Below are 20,989 nucleotides of genomic sequence, written 5' to 3'. Positions count from 1 at the left end.
CCCAAACATAATATAATATCCAACATTTTATATCTTAATTATTATTCTTATCACCGATATTAAACCATCCCTCGAGTTTTCAAATTCATTTAGCTATTAATTTTCAACTTATATGAAACTTTCTCTTATCAGAGTAATTTTCATTATTATTTTGATATTTTTCTACTACTACTAGTCTACTGCTAATATAGAGACAGTTCAGATTGACATATTAGACCATTATCCATTCAGTTGTATAAGTCAAATTGACAAAGAGAGTGCTTTTATATGTTTTCTCTTTACACATCTGCATAGTTATAGAGCAGGACTGAAGGAGCACTTTTAACTAATTAAAATCTAATAACAATATTTCACATATGAAATCCACTTAAAATATTATTTAAAGCTTTCGTACAATGATTAGAATTCTTAGAGTTTACATACTCCACTAGTTCGGATTTGAAGCGTAATTATTACAGTTTGCCTATGCTTCAAGATCTCTCTTAAAATATTGTTGTAAATATAAAAATGCGGCTAATTTGAGATTGGAATGTGTAACAACAATAACATATGAAATGTAATTCCACATAGAGATCTATAGAGAATGGTGTGTACGCAGTCTTACCCTTATCTTGTATAGATAGGGGGTTATTTCCAAAAAAACCTCGACTCACAAAAGTATAAGCACAACAGTAATTAAAAGAAAATCGATAAGAAATAACAGTAAGAAGCTAGGGAAAAGAAGCATCAATAACAACAAGGTAATAAGACAACCGAAATGAAATAAACAACAGGTAGTACTAGAAATCCAACACTAATAAAATACGAGAGTACATACTAATACTACTGATAAGAACAAGGAAAACAATAGGCTACCTAACTCTCTACCATAATCCTCTACCTCCACACACCTTCATATCTAGGGTCATGTCTTCGGTAAATTGGAGCATCATCATGACTTACCTAATTACATCTCCCCAATATTTCTTCGACCTACCTCTACTTCTCCTTAGGCACTCCAAGGCTACCCTCTTACACCTCCTTACTGGGGCATAAGTGTCCCTCCATCTCACGTGTCTAAACCATCTAAGTCTCGCTTTCCGCATCTTGTCTTCCACAGGGGCCACGCCCTCTTGTCCCGAATAACTTCACTCATAATTCTATCTATCCTGGTATGTCACATATCCATCTCAAACATCCTTATTTCTGATACATTCATCTTGTGGATATGGAAGCTCTTGACTGGCCAATACACATCCACATACACCATAGTTCGTCTGACCACTGCTCTGCAGGACTCAACTTTAAGTTTAGGTGGCATCTTTTTATTATACAAAACACCGGAAGCGAGTCTCAATTTCATCCACCATGCCCCAATGTATATGATGTGTGACATATTCGTCAATCTTCCTACCTGTCACGACCCAAAATTCACTATAGGTCGTGATGGCTCCTAACGCCGTCGTCAGGCAAGCCAACAGTGAATAACCAATTTAATTACTCATTTTATTACTTTGAAATCAAAATTTTCATTAATTAAATAGTATGAAATATAATTTACAGGATAGATAATAATATTTACACGAACTACAATAATGAACAACCCGTAGGAACCCCCAAAATCCGGTGTCACAAGTGCATGAGTATTAACTAGGAAATGTAATAAACTACAATATCTGTCTGGAATACAAATTAGACAGGAGAATATAAATAACTCTGATGGAGACTCTGTAGGCTGCGGATCGTAACATGAAATGCAGCTCACGGTAAAGTCCCTGCAATAGTCGCGCCTCTGCGTCCAAAAGACCACCGGACATATATGTACTTGCACAATAAGTGTAGCAAGAGTACATAAATCAACACGTACCCAGTAAGTATATCTAGCCTAACCCCACAGAAATAGTGACGAGGGGTCGACATCAACACTTACTAGTAGTCGAATAAGACAGATACAGTAGAAGTAAACAAATGTGAGTCAGAGTAAATAAGCAAAATAATAAGTATAATACGTGGTACAATCCTCCTCTCAGCAATAACTCAAACTCTCAGCTAGTAGTTACCTCCTCAATCGGAGTATATATATATTTTGGACCTTGCCAGATATATCGTCACAGTTCAATCAGGAAAAGCTCACAGATATGCTGGCTTCTTGCCAATTATTACGCATTATTTCAAAAGAGTATTTTATAGAACTGCCGAGGCGTACGACTCGATCAATAACATAAATCTAGCTACGCACGAACTCTCGTCACCCTGTGCGTAGGTAGCCCACGCAATAAGTAGCACATAACAAATACATCACCTAGGGGTAATTTTCTCCTCACAGAGTTAGACATGAGACTTATCTCGCTCTGAAGTTCCATAACCGACTCCAAAGCCTCTCTAACATCTCGAATCAAAGCCCGCCGATCCAAAACTATTCAAACAGTGTGCAACCCAATTAAAATGTATTCTAATACCCATAATTAATCAATTTAAATAATTTTTAACCCCGCTCGAAAAGTCGATAAAGCCAACCCTCGGGCCCACATGCCCGGATTCCGAAAATTTTCGAAGATAAACATTACCCATAATATTACGAACTCAAATATATAGTTTATTCTCAATTCCACATCCAATTTCGTGGTCAAAATCAAAAAATACCAAATTCTAGATTTTTTACCAAAACCCCTCACAATTTCTACTAATTTTCATATTTAAATCCTTATACAAACCATGTATTTAACTTGTAATAGGTGAGAATCACTTACCTTGTGTTGCTTGATGAAAATCTCCCCTTGAATCTCTCCAAAATCGCCCCAACCAAGTGAAAATGAAAGAAAATGGGCCAAATTCCGTTTTTATAAAAACACCTTTGCCTAGACGACCTTCCGCTTCTGCGATCATCTTGGCCGCTTCTGCGGCGAAATCCACGCTTTTGCGAAGTCGTGCCCAACAACCCTGCCCGTTTCTGCGCCCCAGGCACCGCATCTGCGCTAACGCAGGTGCGGGAAGTGCTTCGTACCTGCGACCGCTGCCCTGATCATCTCCGATCGCTTCTACGACCCACTTCCTCGCTTCTGCGACGCCTCACCCGCATGTACGAGTCCGCTTCTGCGGATACTCGACCACATCTGCAGTCTCAACCTTCCCCCAGCAAATCCGTATCTGCACTAGCCTAGCCGCTTCTGCGGGGTCGCATCTGCGTCCCTTTTTTCGCAGGTGCGATTGCACCAGCAGTTGGCTAAAACCAACATTCCTCAACTTCAAATTTCGATCTGATTCCAATCCGAAACTCACCCGAGGCCTCTGGGACCCTGTCCAATCATACCAACCAGTCACAATACATGACACGAACCTGCTCGAGGCCTCAAATCACATCTAACAACATCTAAACTACGAATCGACGACCAAAATCCTTCTTAAAACTTTTCAAACTTTTAAATTTCGACGAATGCGTCCGAACCATACCAAAACATTCTGGAATGATACCAAACTTTGTATACAAGTCATGAATCACAATACGAACCCATTCGAAGGCTCGGATGTGATGACCCAAAATGTCATCTTTAAATTTAATAATTAATTATGTGATCTAAGCACTATTTACCATTACTCGACTTGATCGTGCAGTCCGTAAAAATATTTCGAAAAGTTTTCAGGTGAAAAATGAATTAAAATGTGAATTAGAGCTTTAAAACTCAACTGAGTTGACTTTGGTTAACAGTTTGAGCAAACAGACTCGGATCAATATTTTGATAATTTTAGTAGGTCTGTATCGTGATTTGGGACTTAGGTGTATGCCCGAAATCAAATTCCGAGGTCCCTAGCCAGAGATATGGAATTTTGATAAAAAATTAAAAGTTTAAGTTCAAATAGTGACCGGATGTCAAATTATGTGCAAACGACCCCGGAATAGCATTTTGATGATTCCAACAGCTCCGTATGGTAATTTTAGACTTAGGAGCATGATCGGAATTTTATTTGGAAGTCCGTAGTAGAATTAGGCTTGAAATGCCGAAAGTTGAATTTTTGGGAAGTTTGACCATGGGTTGACTTTTTGATTTCGGGGTCGAAATCCGATTCTGAAAATTTTTATAGTTCAGTTATGTCATTTATGACTTGTGTGCAAAATTTGAAGTCATTCTGAATTGATTTGATGTGTTTCGACACAAGATATAAAATTTGAAAGTTCAAAGTTTATTGATTTTGATTTGAGGTGTGATTTATTATTTTGATGTTGTTTGATGTAGTTTGAAGCCTCGACTAAGTTCGTATGGTAGTTTGGGACATGTTGGAATAATTGGTTAAGGTCCCGAGGGTCTCAGGTGGATTTCGGAAGGTAAACGGAATGGATTTCGGACAAAGAGTGCTAGAAATTTCTGTTGCAGAAATTTCTGTTGCAGAAATTTCGTACGTGGAGCTAATTTTGGGAGCTTATATCTCGCAATGCATAAGGAATCCGAACATGTGCAAAACATAAAAGTTGTAGTCGTTTGATTATAGGTTTCAGAAAGTTAAACTATGTATTATTTGGATATTTGTACAGAAAATTATGATGGATTGAATGAAGGCTGGTAGAGCAGTTTCGCCAGAAATTCTGATGCATGCAGCCGACTTTGGGAGCTTATATCTCGCAATGCATAAGGAATCAGAAAAATTGCAAAACATGAATGTTGTAGTCGGTGGATTCTAGTTTCCATAAAGTTAAACCATTTATCATTTGGACATTTGTACATAAAGTTATGATCAATTGAAGTAAGACTGGTAGAGCTGTTTCTAATGGACTTTTAGTGACGAAAAATGGACTTTTAGTGACGGATTGGCAGAAACTTAAGGATCAAAAATGGTCATTTCATTTATTTCATTTTGAATTTTTGGAGCACGGTTCTTGGGCGAATTTTGGGCGAGTTTCACGGGAAAATATTGGGGTAAGTGTTCCTTATCCTATATTGATTATATTTCATGATTCCATACTTATTTACATCATGAATCCGTGAATTTATAGAAGAAAAATCAAGATTTTTGCAAAATCCTCCAAAAACGAAAATTTAAGATTTGGAGGTCGAGTTGTTATCGGATTTTGGTAAAATTGGTATGGGTGGACTCGTAATTGAATGGGTTGTCGGATTTTATAAGTTTTGCCGGATTCCGAGATATGGGCCCCACGGGCAAATTTTGAGCTAATTTTGGATTTTAATGAAAATATAATATTTTCTTATGAAATTGATTACTATAATTTTTGTTGACTGTATCGAATTAATTATAACTAGATACGAGTCGATCGGAGTCAGAAAATCGAGGAAAAAGCATAATATTTGATTAAATTGGAGCAAGTCGAGGTAAGTGACTTGTCTAACCTTGTGTGGGAGAAATTTTCCCTAGGATTGGTATTGATGTGATTATTGAAATATGTTGAAAGTCATGTGCACGAGATGACGAGTGTGTACACGGGCTAAATTGCGAAAGATTATATTTTAAAATTGTGTAGATCACTGTTGCGCATTTATTAAATTATTTTATCTTGTTATATTTTTCATCATTGATCTGAGATATATACTTCAAATTTATTTGATCTTTTCTTACTAATTGTTTTACCTGTTTAGTTGAAACTTGGTTTCTTTTATTCTATGCATTATTTGAAGTTTAAATTAAATATTATTAATATGAAGTATTTGACATTTTAAAACTTGATATTGAAGCAACATAGTAAAGATTCTGAAATATTATTTTCCTAAATTATTTACTCCTGAATATTTTTATACTCATTGTGAGGGAGCCGTGCGCTCTTTATTGTGGAAAACTATTATTGATGATTTATTTTGGCATGAGCCGTGAGCTCTTTATTGTGGAAAAATATTGTTGTTGAATTATTTTGGCAAGTTAAATTATTTGAGCACTTGAGGTACAAATTGTGATATATTGTGATATTGATACGCATGCGGTGGTATAAGGTCTGAGTGTTGAAACGCATGCGGTGAGATAAGGGTGGCTTGATACGCGTGGCTAGTAGGGAAACTACTAGAAGTCATGTGGTGTGATAAGAGTGGCTAAAACGCGAGATGCTATTTCGGAAAAAAATATTTTCTTTAAATAAATTGTGAAGGCTCCCACGGTGATATAAGAAAATGAGATATTGTGAATTTATTTATGATTTGGGACTACGAGGCGGTACCTCGGGAGTGCCCTTGTTGATATTGATTTATGGCCATAGTTGATTTCGATCAATTGTTGTGATTTTCATAAAGTTGAAGGAAATTCTATTTTGATTCCACGAGATATTATTTGTAATTATTTGATGTCATTAAATGTGACATACTATTTGATTCATTTCCAATGTCATTTTATTTTACTACATTGATAAACATTTTACCATGCCATTATTATATTCCAGTAGGGCCTCACCTGACCTCGTCACTACTCTATCGAGGTTAGGCTTGGCACTTACTGGGTACCGCTGTGGTGTACTCATACTATGCTTCTGCACATCTTTTTGTGCAGACCCAGGTACATTTTACCAGCCTAGACGTCAGTGAGTTACTTGCGCACGGAGATTTCGAGGTATATCTGCCAGCGTCCGCAGACTCCGGAGTCCCCTTCTATCATTTTATATTGCTTCCTTATATTTTATTTAGACCTTGACATATAGAGACATTGAGAATAAATTCTTAGAAGCTTGTGACTTATTTCTACCGGGTTTTGGGAGTTGAAATTGTTTGAATTGTAGTTTATTTATTTCAGATATTTATTATTATTCCGCATTGATAGGCTTACCTAGTCTTAGAGACTATGTGCCATCACGACATCCTACGGAGGGAATTTGGGGTCGTGACATCGGAATTCCAAACGGACATCGACAACATCAAAGTCTACTTCAAACCAAACTTATGAAATTCTTAAAACTTTAAAATGCCAACATTCCATAATAAGCGCCGAAATGCTCCCGGGGTGATCCGATACTCGACCCGAACATATGCCCAAGTTCGAAATCATCATACGAACCTATTGGAACCTTTAAATCGTGATTCTGAGGTCGTTTACTCAAAAGTCAAATCTTAGCTAATTCTTCCAACTTAAAGCTTCCGAAATTAGAATTTTCTTTCTAAATCAATCCTGAAATTCCCGAAATTCAATTCCGATCACACATACAAGTCATAATACCTGAAGTGAAGCTACTCAAGGCCTCAAACTGCCGAATGAAGCGCTAGGGCTCAAAACGACCAGTCGGATCGTTACACTACCCTTGAATAACTAACCCAATGTACTTAAAACTTGGTCTCCTATGAATGACTTGTGAATTCAGCTTGTGAGATTGGAGTGTGTAAAATAAAATTTTTAGTTGAGGTATCTAAATGAAAAATTATGATAACTTTAGAGACTGCCAAAAGTTATTTTTCTTGCAAAAGCGTCCAAACGAAAGTTTTTTCAAAAATTCAAAACTTAGAAAACTTGAGTTTACAAAAAATATTTTTTTTTCAAAACTCAAACAAAGGTGATTTCGTGAATATATATATACAAATGACCTATTGATAAAGTAGTGAACGAAAAATCAACGTCACACTTTAATTAACTTTGTCGTTTACTAAATTTCTGGACCAGCTGTTCCCCATAAAATTTTCAAATTTCAAATTCCTTCCTAAAAAATTGAATGTATAAAAATAAATCTCCACCCTTGTTAAAAATAGAAAATACATCCGAACCGTAAATTCACTATCCGTTACAGCTCATCCCGTCCCTTTCTTTACAAACCCTAAAAGCGTTTCAAAAAATCTATAACCTCACTATAAAAACAAACCCTTTCCCCTGTCCCTACATTTATCTCTCTCTTTAATTTTTGACTCTTCTCTGCTGCCTCCTATTTCTGAGATCTACACATTTTTTTTCAAATTTTTGCATCTTTTTCAGATCTCAGTTTCAAAAATGCGTGAAATCCTTCACATTCAAGGTGGACAATGCGGCAACCAAATCGGTGCCAAGTTCTGGGAAGTTGTTTGTGCCGAACACGGAATTGATTCCACCGGCCGTTACAACGGCGATTCAGATCTCCAGCTTGAGAGAATCAATGTTTATTACAATGAGGCAACCTGTGGAAGGTTTGTTCCTAGGGCTGTTCTTATGGATCTGGAACCTGGTACCATGGACAGTATCAGATCTGGTCCGTACGGTCAGATCTTTAGGCCTGATAACTTCGTTTTTGGTCAGTCTGGTGCTGGTAACAATTGGGCTAAAGGACATTACACTGAAGGCGCTGAATTGATTGATTCTGTCCTTGATGTTGTTCGTAAGGAAGCGGAAAACTGTGACTGCCTTCAAGGTTTGTGTTTCTACCATTCTCTTTGGCATTTTGTCAAATTTTATTTGCTTGTGTTTTATTTTTTTGTTATAGATCCGTGCATTTCTGAGGCTTTTGTTGATATTTCCGCCGCCAGTTTTCAGGATTCTCTTAGGCATTTTTTCAAACATGCTGTTTGAATATTTATTTTTGATATAGATGCGTGAGTTTTGAGGCATTTTTGTTAATGTTTTTGGTGTTTTGATTTTTTTTTTTATATTAGGATTTCAAGTGTGCCATTCATTGGGTGGAGGAACGGGATCTGGAATGGGAACGCTTCTGATATCAAAGATCAGAGAAGAATATCCCGATAGAATGATGCTTACGTTCTCAGTTTTCCCATCGCCTAAGGTATCTGACACTGTTGTTGAGCCTTATAATGCTACCTTGTCGGTGCATCAATTGGTTGAAAATGCCGATGAATGTATGGTCCTTGATAATGAAGCTTTATATGACATCTGCTTCAGAACGCTCAAGCTTACGACCCCCAGCTGTAAGTCATTTTACCATTTTCATTGCATTGCTCTTTACCACCTGATCAGTTGATTTATAACTTATTATTTAACTGTTTCTTTTTTTTTTTTTAATCTGAATTGAGCAGTTGGAGATTTGAATCATTTGATATCAGCTACAATGTCTGGTGTCACATGTTGTTTGCGTTTCCCTGGGCAATTGAACTCTGATCTTAGAAAATTAGCTGTGAATCTGATCCCATTCCCTAGGCTCCATTTCTTCATGGTTGGTTTCGCACCACTGACTTCACGTGGTTCTCAGCAATACCGAGCTTTGACAGTTCCTGAACTTACCCAGCAAATGTGGGATGCCAAGAACATGATGTGCGCAGCTGACCCTCGCCACGGAAGATACTTGACAGCCTCTGCTATGTTCAGGGGTAAAATGAGTACCAAAGAGGTGGACGAGCAAATGCTCAATGTGCAGAACAAGAATTCGTCCTACTTCGTCGAGTGGATTCCAAACAACGTAAAATCAACTGTTTGTGATATCCCACCGACTGGACTTAAGATGGCATCTACCTTCATCGGTAACTCGACATCCATTCAGGAGATGTTTAGGCGTGTGAGTGAGCAGTTCACTGCTATGTTCAGGAGAAAAGCTTTCTTGCATTGGTACACTGGTGAAGGAATGGACGAGATGGAGTTCACCGAGGCAGAAAGTAACATGAATGATTTGGTTTCGGAGTATCAGCAGTACCAGGATGCTACTGCTGATGAGGAGGGAGATTACTATGAGGAAGATGAAGAGGATCTTAATGAAGCTTAATTTGAATGTATGAACCAAGCACCACAATTTCCAGTTGATGGTCCTTTGGCATTGACAACGGCAATGGAAAGTAGTAGTCTTTGATAGCTATAATATGCTATCATGTAATTTTCTTGTTAGCTTCTAAGACAATCTGCAGTATTGTAATAGTACTTGTTTCTGTTGGTTGTGTTTAATCGTACTTATCTTGGTTTTATGATGATGAAGTATTGCTCTATTACATTGCTGGTTTTCTGCTGTCTTGTTCTGTTTCATGTTTTATGTGTTTATATGTGCTTTTCGCTGTCGGTAGCAATAACTTGTTCCCAATGTTTGGTTTGCAGTTACAATAGGTATTTCCATAGTTCTCTAATTCATCTGCATTTAGGCCACATTGTGTTTGTCTAAATTGGTTGGGGCTCACTTGTGTGATAAGCTAAGGCAAGCTGTTGAATCAATTTAGTTGTCTACTGAAGCTGTTTTGTGAGATTTATAGTTTACTCGATGTAACTACAATCTAGTTGCCGAACCCTAACTTGCTTGGTGTCCGTTGCCGAACCTCTCATATGATCGAAACCGACTCCCTTCAGGTCCCGCCGCCGCAGAAACCACCTCCGTCCGATGATGCCACCGATCTGGACTAGGCAGTGAAGTTGAGGAAGAAGCGAAGGGATGGAAAAAGTGCTCCGCTGCAACCACTCACGTCTATACAACGAGTTGATATTGGCAGACTTGTAGAGAAGAATGGAGATGACTTTCAGAGCATGTTCATGGACACGAAACTCAATAAGATGCAGCACTCTGTAGCAACATTAGAGAAACTCTGCAAAAGATATCACATGTACCAGAATAAAAATCTATTACTTGTTGGTAGTTGAAGACTATCCCGGATGATTTACATGGCAATATGGTACTAGCTAGATACAGGACTTTGGAGGGTCACTCATTAATCAGGGCTAATCTGGCAGAGCTGTGCATTGGTCGGTTTTGTACGGCTTTGAAAGATTTCGGTTCGGTAGTTTTTTTTTCTTTTTTTCTTTCTAAAATGTTATACCAATACCATATGTAGATAAGTTAGGTATGGTTTGGTTATTCACTTATCGATTTTGGTTTGTGCCGTTTGTTAAAAAAAAACTACAATCTAGTTGTATTTTATAATCTGCTATTCACTTTACTCATCTATAGATAATTCTTATTTAATTTTATTTGCAATTTTTACTTAAAAATTTAATCTTAACTGATGGAATGATTCTAAGGAAATCAACTCAGCATAAAGGGAATATGTCCCCTTGATTTCTAATGAAATCCAACTTATGGTGTTATCAAATTATGATTTTATTAATGGCGATTATTGGCGAAGGTCCAGTAATCAAATTTTATGACAGGAATCAACTTTTGCGCGATTAATATGCTAAATGTAGTTCATGTGCTACAAAAAAATTAAGGCCTAGTTATGGTACAAAAATTCTGCCACCATACAGCTCTTTTCATCTGCATTTTTGACCCTTGAAATAGGAGTAGTTCATATGCTACATTTTAAATTGGTAAACTTATTCCCAAGAACTCTTGGCTAGATTTAACATTTTGCATACATGAAAAAAGATCTTATAGGTCAATCTATCTTATGTCAGCATCAACTGATTTATTTTAAAATTTAGTTTAACACAAACTGTTTAGCATAAAAAGAATTAAGCATGACATTTGTTTTACAAATTTAGCATTCGATAATTTAGATTACATAAGGTCAGTTCTGAAATATCATAGTAATATTTTTATGTGATCTCATTCACCACAAAGACTCAGAAAAAAGCAAGAAAAGATAAGTGATACCTCAAACCTTAAAAAGAGTGGTACAATAACAAATGTAAAGAGACTAATATGAAAATTCACCTATATTTATTGTTAAAATAGCACGGGCTAGCCAGTTTTCGGACTGGTAATTAAAAAATAGTCAGCGTTTGTAAAATCATTAAAAAATAACTACTCCACTTCTTTGCTACAACACGAAAAGTTCCAGTATAATATACTGAAGATTGAAACACCTGTGTATGAACTTCCAGCATATTATGCTGGAACTCCATATACGGAACGTTCCAGCATAATATACTAGAGATTGAAGCACCTGTATATGAACTTCCAGCATATTATATTAGAAATCCAGCACTTTATGAAATTCCAGCATGTTATGCTGGAAGTTAACATGTAAAAAATTCGAACTCCAGTATATTATGCAGAAATATTTTATGGATTTTGAACAGTGTTTTTGTTCAAATTTATCTTTACATGAAAAGTGGTTAAATTTCTATTACTTTTGAAACATTGACTATTTTTCAATTATCAATCGTAAAATTGGCTATTTTTGAATTTCACCCATATTTATAACAATAAATTACTCTTTTGTTATTTTACCGCCCTTTTGTATTTTACCACTTTTCGAATAGTCCCGCGCTTATTGTCATCTCCTCCACGTTCTCCCCTTCTTTCCCTCCTTCCTATTCACAACTCTAACAAATATATGCACTTTCCCTCCCAAATTCTTCTCACATTTCCTTTCCCCAATCTCTGCATCTTAGAATCTGCAGAAAGTGAAAATGGCGAAGCAAAGCAAATCAAGAAGAGCTGAAATCATAGGCAAAGGCAAAGTTACTCCTGTCCAAATTGCTTTCATCGTCGACCGTTACCTTTCTGATAACCATTTCTCTGAAACCCGCTCCACTTTTCGCTCCGAAGCTTCACATCTACTCTCTAAATCTCCCATCCATGAGGTGCCCGTTCACATTTTTCGCACATTTCTCTATGGGTTTAAGTTATATACTTTGACACTTAATTTTTTGTTTTGTTTTTTGCACTATCAAGTAATTTTAACCTATGATTGCATGTTCTTACCATTTTCCCCAGATTACTTATTAGTTATAGTTATTAAGAGATTTAACTTAATTATCCAATAATTGACCTGATTGTGTAAATAATTTTACACCATTGTACAAAGCTTAAACTCTATTAAATATAGTGTTAGATGTACATTTTAGATTCCATACTTTCAATATAGAACCCATGAATCAACGATTTTTTTTTTTCTTTCTGTTTTATGATTTTTTGAACAGGCGCCGAGGAGTTTATTGAGTTTAGGAGCAATGTTGGATGAGTACATAAGATTGAAAGAGCAGAAAGTGTTTTTAGAGCAAGAGAAAATGCAGGTTCAGAATTTGCTAAGGGGGATGCAAGGTGTTATGAACATTTATAATGCAAGTGCAAAGGTGACACCACCTCCCTCAATTCCTGCTTCTTCATTGCCCAAATCAGCAGGTTTCAATTCTGTCTGTTTATTTCTATTTTTAACTGTCCTCCCCAAAGCATAATATATATACTTGCTTATCTGTTTGTTAGTATATTTGTCTCAATAGTGTTATAGTAGTTTGCTTAACAGTCGTGAGCTAGTTGCTCCAAGATTTTGCCTACAATGTTTGCATCCAACAAAAATAATTTTTTTTCAGATTGTTGAGTACTATATAATTTGTTGAGCTTCAAGGTCACAGACTGTGAGATTTTTCAACATATACACACATGGCAAACACTTATCTGGTCCCAAATTTCCAACTATGGCATCACCTGAGCAAGCATGATATTATAATAACTTTATAAGACATAAATCATTGAGATGTTAGGATATGCCACCTTGAGTCTCAAATTCCCAATTTGGCATCACATTATAGGCGCACTTATTATATGTTTCCTATTGTCTTTGTATTAAGCTTGTATCAGTAGCTGCCACCTCATATCTAGGCTGAAATGTCTATGGTGGTAATACATTTATGACTGATGAAACTTAAGTTTGGGTTTCTTCTTCTTTTAACTATTTCACTCAACCAGAGTTTAATTTCAACACAAAGAAGTCTTTGTTTTATGTACACTGATGTGATAGTCAAATTAGTCCATTGCAATAATAGGCCGTAGATTTTTTATCTGATGTCTTACTCACTGAATTTGGCTCCTCAATAAAGTTCAGCGCTATTGTATTGTTGTTGTGGAGTGGACATATATTCACAAATAAAGGTGCAGGCCCTTGAAGAAAAGATTGGGATATAGCACCATAATTGAATTCACATCATTCCTAGGATTAATCCATTGCTTTTTCCCCCTGAAAGATGTGCTATTCCATGTTATGAATGCCATTATTATTCGTTAACTGCAATAATCAGGAAACAATCAATTCCTTAGATCCATAGTATTACATGCTTTCTAGCACCGACTTCTATTGTTATAAAATTTATCAGGTTGTTGTTCTGGTTCAGCTCTTATGTCAGCATCAATGCCTTCCAACACTGCCGTAGATGCCATGAAATTTTCTTCTCCAAACTCCATCCCAACAACTTCAAAAAGAAAAGGGTCCAAGGATGTTTCATATGCTTCCACAGCTGCCAAGAAATCTCGTACTCGATCACCCACCAATCAGTACAACAATGTTGTGAAGAACTCTGTGGTTCAGTTATCAGATCCCATTGATGAACCAAACAAGTCACCAGTCCAAGGATCTAACATTGACAAGTGTTTGTTGAACCAACCCATTCAGTCCCTTGTAACTAATTCTTCTGGTCCTAAGACACCTCCAATAGCATCTTCATCCCAAATTGACAAACCTATCTCTCCACCAGAAATGTGTTCAACAGCAACTTTCAGCAAAGAATCTACTCCCTCTCATCTAATGTCGACTAACCGCATGATAATCTCTTCAGAGACAATTCAAGTGACCCCCACCAAACAAATAGCATACTATTCCATAGAAAGAAATCACTGTGTTTCGGCTTCCTCGCCAGTTAAAGCAAACCTGAAGAGGCCTGTGAAGAGAGATCAAGTAAAAGGTAGGCTGAATTTTGATGCCTCAGATATTCCAAGTAGTTCAGAGATGCCACAAATTCCTGACATGATTTCAACATCCGAGTCTGAGAAGGAAGGAGATATTTTTGACTTGGATTTTCCTAACTTAGATGCTCTGGGTGCAAATTTTAGTTTTTCTGAACTGCTGCGTGATTTTGACATTGATGGACAAGGGATTGATTATTCTTGCCAGGACAAACTGGACTTTTCTCCATATTCATTTTCAGGGTAAAAATTCTTGCTTTTTTGTCATGAAGAAAAATTTCTTGTTTGCATCCTTCATATAGTGCCATCTTATGTTTAATGCACAGGTCACCATATGAGTCTGGAAATGTAAAAAATGATGCAAACCAAGTTACATCACAGATTTCATCGACAGTTACTGAAGTCTTTTCAGAGAAAGATACAAGTTTACTAGGTAAAAGGGAATTCTTGACTATGCAATTGGATGTGATCTTCTTTTCTGCGAAAGTGATGTTAATGGTTTTCAAATTTGTCATTGATTGTTCAGGTTCAGATACCGTGAAAACTGTGAAATCTGTAACCAAGCGTATCCAACTTGCAAGTCCTGGTAAGTGGTAGTTGCTTCACTTTTGGTGTTACTTTTTATTTTGTACAAATAGCTAATAGAGGCCACAAGACTAATCGATTCTGTTTCTTTATCGTCTTTGCAGTTAAGAGTAACAGAAGCTCAAGAGATTAGAACTCGTGTGCAAGAAATTGACTAAATTCTTTGACGGATGGATATGGAAGCTGACATGCTAGAATCATCACATCTGACTTGATTCATGAAACCCAATAGAATGACCTTTTTAAGATGAACTATTCTTTTATTGCTAAAATATAAGATGGATTTGAGTCAAAGAGAAGCTTCTAGGTACATTTTGTTTGTTTGATGCACTAAAATATCTATTGTACATGACTCGCATCTCATCAGATGAAATCAAACTCAGGCAAGGTACTTTTCCAGCTTCTCAATTTCTTCTGTGCTTCCAATAAAAATAGGCGTTCGCTGATGTATCTGCAACAAAGAAAAGTAATTAGGGTCCTATGGACTCATGAAACAAATACACTATTATGTTACTTGAACCGTTTTTATCATTATTTTACATCATCTAGAATCAAGTGCAAATTCAATCTTCAACTATATTGCTGTTAAAGAATCTGAAGTTTCCCTCTCTTTGAATAGAGGTTCTCAAATTTACCTGCTCAGGCATGATTTCCAGTATCCTTTGGGTGCCATCTGTTGCTTTGCCACCGGCTTGTTCTATGATATAGCTCATTGGAGCACACTCATACAAGAGCCTCAAGTTCCCATTCTTGGCATTCTTGTTCTTAGGATTACCATAAATACCGCCATACAACAACATTCTGTGGATTTCACCTACAAGACAACCAATGTAACGGCCTGAATATGGCTTGCCATTCGGACCTGGTTGTCTTAAGTGGTCAAGATAATTCTGTAATTTCTCATCCCATAGATCATAATTTCCCTCATTAAAGGAATAGATTCTTCCAGCCTTTGGTATTTTGATATCTTCATGTGTCAAAACAAATTCTCCATATGCTGGATCTAGAGTAAATGCATATACTCCATTTCCTACTGAAAGTGTGAAGACCACTGAACTTGAATAAAGACAGTATCCTGCTGCTACTAAATTGCTCCCTGGCTGGCAAACACTAACTATACACTTTTCCCTGGCTTGGTCAATCTGAAAATCCAAGAATTTGGATCATGAGATGCAAATTAAATTGAAAGCTCCATATGTTAAGTAACAACACTTGTTTTTCCGTGTGATTCACGTTTCTTGTTAGATGTCAGTAGAAAATATAAAGAACTTTTTGTGCTTTTCATAAAAAAAAGAGGCAGTTCGGTATACAAAACATTCCTCGTTCACGCAGGGTCCGGGGAAGAGCTGCACCCACAGTGGTGTGACGTAGACAACTTACTCTAATGCAAGCATTAGTGACGGCTTCCACGGCTTGAACCTGTGACCTATAGGTCACACGGAGACAACTTTACCATTACTCCAGAAGGCCTCCCCTTCAACTTTTGTGCTTTTCATAATTAGTTCTAATTTTTTATATATAATATAGAGCTGAGATTGAGTTTAAATGGAGCGACATGGACAATGATGATTCGTACAGCCGACCCCAACTTGCTTGGGATTGAGGCATAGTTGTTATACTTAAGTTTCATGTTAAAATTGTGAGAGAATTACCGTTGAATCATCATCCATATCTACAAGGCATTGTTGATCTGGACCATAAATACTTAAGTTTCATGTTAAAATTGTGAGAGAATTACCGTTGAATCATCATCCATATCTACAAGGCATTGTTGATCTGGACCATAAATTCCAAATATTGATCCAGTGGTTAAGGCAATATCAATGTTAGCAGATCCATCAATGGGGTCAAACACTACAATATAATTTCCAGAATAAGTTTCTTCAACTGCAACTGGTACATCTTCTTCCTCTGATGCTATAATTCCTGTCCTCCCACTTGATCTTAGACAATTGCAGAACAACTACAGCAACTCAACCAGCATTTTCAGTGCACTAAATTCACAATAATCTAATTCTTGGGAGGTAAAAAAGCAAACTAACCTCATTGGATATAACATCAAGTTTTTTCTGATCTTCACCTTGGATATTAACAGTGCCTTGAGCTCCAGTAAGGTTAACAATACTTGACCTTTGTAAAAGCGAAGCAATTTGCTTACAGGCTAACGATATGCTCGAAAGAACTATGGCTAATTCTGCATCTATATTTCCTTCTTGTTCTTGCCGCAACAGCCATGTTGTTAAGTTTATCATTTCATATCGGTTTATAGGCTTCTTGATCTGTGCTGGGGCTGTTTTTGCTCCTTCCACGCCCACTGCTTCGCAGCGACTTCTGGAATTGGAATTAGAACTGAAATTGTCATTATTTAGCTGTTGTGATCTCTTGATATTGGTGGGAAGGAGATGGAAATTAGGAGAGAGACGAGAAATGGAAGAGCTTGAGAATTTGGTGTTCCAAGTAAATCTTGGAATAGCTTCAGCCATTTCTTTCTTCTCTTGTCTCTCTGAATTGACTATTGGATTGCCAGCTTATCTTTTCCTTTTTGACTATTGTGTGAACATGATTTGTCATTAGAAATATCTAAAGTTCCAAAAGTAAAGAGCAACTTGCTTTAGATATGCGGCTGAAAATTCAAGGGATGAAAATGGTGTCCCTACAATCCCAACAGAAAGGTGATTTCACTTCTAAATTCTTTTATTGCAAAGGGAAGAATGTATTCTTTGGACTTAAAAAGGAAACTTCAGAAAATCAAAGGTCGTTAAAGGAGAGGATAATTCTCAACACAATAATGGAATTTTCATGTTTTTATGGTCGTAATGCATATTTCAATGAAGAAGCAATAGTAGAAGTTCCATCATTTGAAAGCTCATATTCTTTAACATTGCCATTACAGCCAAAATTTGGGAAACACTTCTTAGCCTATTGGAAAGACAACGTTAGAGCAATGGTAAAATTATCTCCGTGTGACCTATAGGTCAGGGCTTTGAGCCATGGAAGCAACCACTAATGTTTGCATTAGAGTAAACTGTCTACATCATTTACCCCTTAGGTTGCGGCCCTTCCCTGAACCCTGCGTGAATGCGAAATGCTTTGTACACGAGGCTGCCCTTTTACTTCTTAACCTATTGAACATATTATCACTATCCGAAGCCCATTTCTTGAGGAACCACTTTGGGGTACTCAAAACTAAGTTTGTAAAAGTAATTGGCCCGTTAAGAAGAAAATATATGACATATGAACACCTTTCCAATTTTTATAGTGAATTGAATCACTGCATAGCTTTTCAAGAGCCTATAATTATTCAGGAATTTGTGCCAAGACTTGTAAAAAGAGTTTCTTTGAATTTATATACAGATTTACAGCTCTTCATGTGTTTTGATGCTTACAATATTAAAGAGGGTGAAAGAGTCACTAAGACAAGTACTTCTCCAATTTTTCAACTTCTTCTGTGCTTCCAATATACAATGGAACGCGTTGGTGTATCTGCAACAATAGAAACAAAAGAAACCAAATTAACTACTACTAACATATTTTTCTTGTCAGCAGCAAATGTAACAGTTAGTTTATTCTCACCTCAACTGGTTGAATATCAAGAATTCTTTGTTGGCCATCTGATCCTTTGCCACCAGCTTGTTCTACAATAAAGCTCATGGGCGCGCACTCATACAAAAGTCTCAACTTCCCGTTCCTGCTCTTCTTGTCTCTCGGATAACCATATATACCACCATATAAAAGTGTCCTATGAAAATCACCAACTAAACTGCCAATGTACCTAGCCGAGTAAGGCTTACAATTAGGACCGGGTTCCTTCAAGTGATCAATGTATTCCTTCAACCTGTCATCCCACAGCTGATAGTTTCCTTCATTGAACGCATACATCTTTCCAGCTTTTGGTATTTGGATGTTTTCTTGAGTTAGAATGAATTCTCCAAACATTGGATCCAAGGTGAAAGAAAAGACTCCTTTTCCCAACGTGAGCACGAAAATCACAGAGCTCGAGTACATGCAGTAGCCTGCTGCTAAAAGGTTATTCCCTGGTTGGCACACATTCACTATGCACCTTTGCTCCACATTGTCAAGCTGCAATTTTGGACATGTATTCGATTGTTAACTAACTATTTTGATGATCGTTCTAACACAATTCGTAACTAAATAGATGAAAATAACTATAGGACAAAGTATCTAGCAGATATAACATAAATTTGAGACTAAACCACATTGTCACCAATAAAACCTGGATGTTATGAGCTATTTTTATGGAAGATATATGTAGGTAGTCCAGTTAGTACCGTGGTAGTATCTTCAAGATCAACGAGGCTGAGGCAATCATCATTTGGACTGTATATTCCGAAGATAGAGCCAGTAGATACAGCAGCATCAATATTTGATGATCCATCAAGAGGATCAAATACGACAATGTAGTTTCCATAGTAACTCTCCTCTACTGCCACTGGTACGTCTTCTTCCTCTGACGCTATAATCCCTGTCCGTCCATTTGACCTTAGACAATTAGAGAATACCTGTTCAAACAATTAACATCAACCTTCAGTTACCTAGCCTCAATAATACTCATCTATAACTAAATAATACTAACCATAAATTTGTTCCTTGACAACTAGTGCATCTTTGTTTGGGCACAATCTGTAAGCTTGTTCAAAGGTACTGGGAAGAGGGATTCATTGTGACACAAGTTGTAACCACATTAATAGCAAGTTCACTTATTACACCTAATTATTACTCCCTTTTTAAGCATGAACAGAACACTGGTCCATCTTTGACATATCAATCTCATTTTCTTCATGTGAAGAGATAATAATTCTCTGTCATTCTTCTGAGGTCAAATAAATTTGGATCACAAAAGTTGGTTTTCTATTCTTTGAATTCCAGGAAAACTTGAAATTTAGTTTAATGTTTGACCTTACACTGGATGTTAATCAATACCACACTTTCAAAGCAACAGAGGATAATCTTATTGATTTGGAGGTAGTGAAAGTCCTAGTTCCCATTGAGGATTGCACAAGAGAGGTAACTGGTACGACGGTTTACCCCTCAGTAGGCCTATTTGGCACAAACTCGAATTAGTAAAGTGGATGGTTTAAAAAAAAAGCAAAATACAAGAATGTGTTATGAACCTCGTTAGAGACAACATCAAGCTTCTTCTGATCCTCTCCTTGAACATTAACAGCACCTTGACCTCCAATAAGTTTGGAAATGCCAGCTCTCTGAACTAGTGAAGCAATCTGCTTACAAGCCATAGAAATACTTGAAATAACAATTGTAAGTTCAGACTCAATAACCCCATCTTGTTCTTGCTTCAACAACCAGCTAGTTAAAGTCTGCAGCTTATATCCATTCTGTTTCTTGGTTTTTATAGCCTCTGCTGCACTACTCTTAATGACCATGCACCTCACTCCCCCATCTCCACACCTTCTTTTTCTACTGTTTTTGGTGTACAAAAATGAAGTCTTTTTGTGTAGAGTGAATAGTTGAAAAAGAGATAGGCGAGAAATGGAATGAGAACTAGAGAAGCTAAAGTTTGAAGTTGGCGCTGTGGTAGTTGAAACCGCCATTGGTAATTTTGCTTTACTTTTGATTTTGGCTTAGTGATTTGTGATCACAAAAATTTCTTTCTCATCCTTTACTACAACAACTATCTTCCAAGTCAAAACTAATACTACTGTATCTGTATGTATGAATATTGGATATTCATTCTGTCTATATTTTGTTTCACTACTCACTAGTTAAACTTACAATCTTTAATCAAACTAAAAGACTTACTACTAAACATTAATCTTAATTTCAATTAATTATATTGGTCTCCTTTATCGCCTATTAAAATACTTATGTTATTATACTCCATCCTTTTTGTTTTATAGACAATGTGATATTAATCATGCTATGACATTTTGGTGGCTATAAAAAATATATCATTAAAGGTAAAATAAAAAATTTAATGTTAATTTTTTTTAAGTACAGGAAAATATTCTTTTTGAA

The 20,989-nt window shown here is 36.6% G+C and overlaps 4 protein-coding genes across 5 annotated transcripts; 2 read left to right on the top strand and 2 right to left on the bottom strand.

The window, feature by feature from the left end:
- Positions 1–7,736: 7,736 nt before the first annotated feature.
- Positions 7,737–9,791, top strand: LOC104116957 (tubulin beta-2 chain-like). The gene is made up of 3 exons (XM_009627919.4): positions 7,737–8,272; positions 8,514–8,783; positions 8,892–9,791. The coding sequence occupies exons 1-3, from the start codon at positions 7,879–7,881 to the stop codon at positions 9,569–9,571; spliced, it is 1,344 nt and encodes a 447-aa protein (XP_009626214.1). The 5' UTR covers positions 7,737–7,878; the 3' UTR covers positions 9,572–9,791.
- A 2,275-nt stretch (positions 9,792–12,066) lies between these two features.
- Positions 12,067–15,394, top strand: LOC104116959 (cell wall protein RBR3-like). 2 transcript variants are annotated; one of them, XM_070195132.1, is made up of 6 exons: positions 12,067–12,315; positions 12,655–12,856; positions 13,843–14,653; positions 14,737–14,843; positions 14,937–14,996; positions 15,100–15,394. In XM_070195132.1, exons 1-6 carry the CDS (start codon positions 12,142–12,144, stop codon positions 15,126–15,128), a joined length of 1,383 nt encoding a protein of 460 aa, XP_070051233.1. In that variant the 5' UTR covers positions 12,067–12,141; the 3' UTR covers positions 15,129–15,394. The 2 variants fall into 2 exon arrangements, with proteins under 2 accessions (XP_070051233.1, XP_009626216.1); XM_009627921.4 differs by having other exon boundaries at positions 13,825–14,653.
- LOC104116958 (fructose-1,6-bisphosphatase, chloroplastic-like) lies at positions 15,230–17,647 on the bottom strand. Its single transcript, XM_009627920.4, has 4 exons — positions 17,038–17,647; positions 16,734–16,958; positions 15,631–16,137; positions 15,230–15,446 (listed from the first exon to the last, which is right to left on the bottom strand). The coding sequence occupies exons 1-4, from the start codon at positions 17,476–17,478 to the stop codon at positions 15,375–15,377; spliced, it is 1,245 nt and encodes a 414-aa protein (XP_009626215.1). The 5' UTR covers positions 17,479–17,647; the 3' UTR covers positions 15,230–15,374.
- A 645-nt stretch (positions 17,648–18,292) lies between these two features.
- On the bottom strand, positions 18,293–20,686 carry LOC104116960 (fructose-1,6-bisphosphatase, chloroplastic-like). The gene is made up of 4 exons (XM_009627923.4): positions 20,128–20,686; positions 19,285–19,515; positions 18,569–19,075; positions 18,293–18,478 (listed from the first exon to the last, which is right to left on the bottom strand). The coding sequence occupies exons 1-4, from the start codon at positions 20,563–20,565 to the stop codon at positions 18,407–18,409; spliced, it is 1,248 nt and encodes a 415-aa protein (XP_009626218.1). The 5' UTR covers positions 20,566–20,686; the 3' UTR covers positions 18,293–18,406.
- Between the last annotated feature and the right edge of the window lie 303 nt (positions 20,687–20,989).

Source organism: Nicotiana tomentosiformis, chromosome 2, assembly GCF_000390325.3.
Source record: "Nicotiana tomentosiformis chromosome 2, ASM39032v3, whole genome shotgun sequence".
NCBI classification, from domain to species: domain Eukaryota; kingdom Viridiplantae; phylum Streptophyta; class Magnoliopsida; order Solanales; family Solanaceae; genus Nicotiana; species Nicotiana tomentosiformis.
This window is presented reverse-complemented; position numbering and strand designations above follow the sequence as displayed.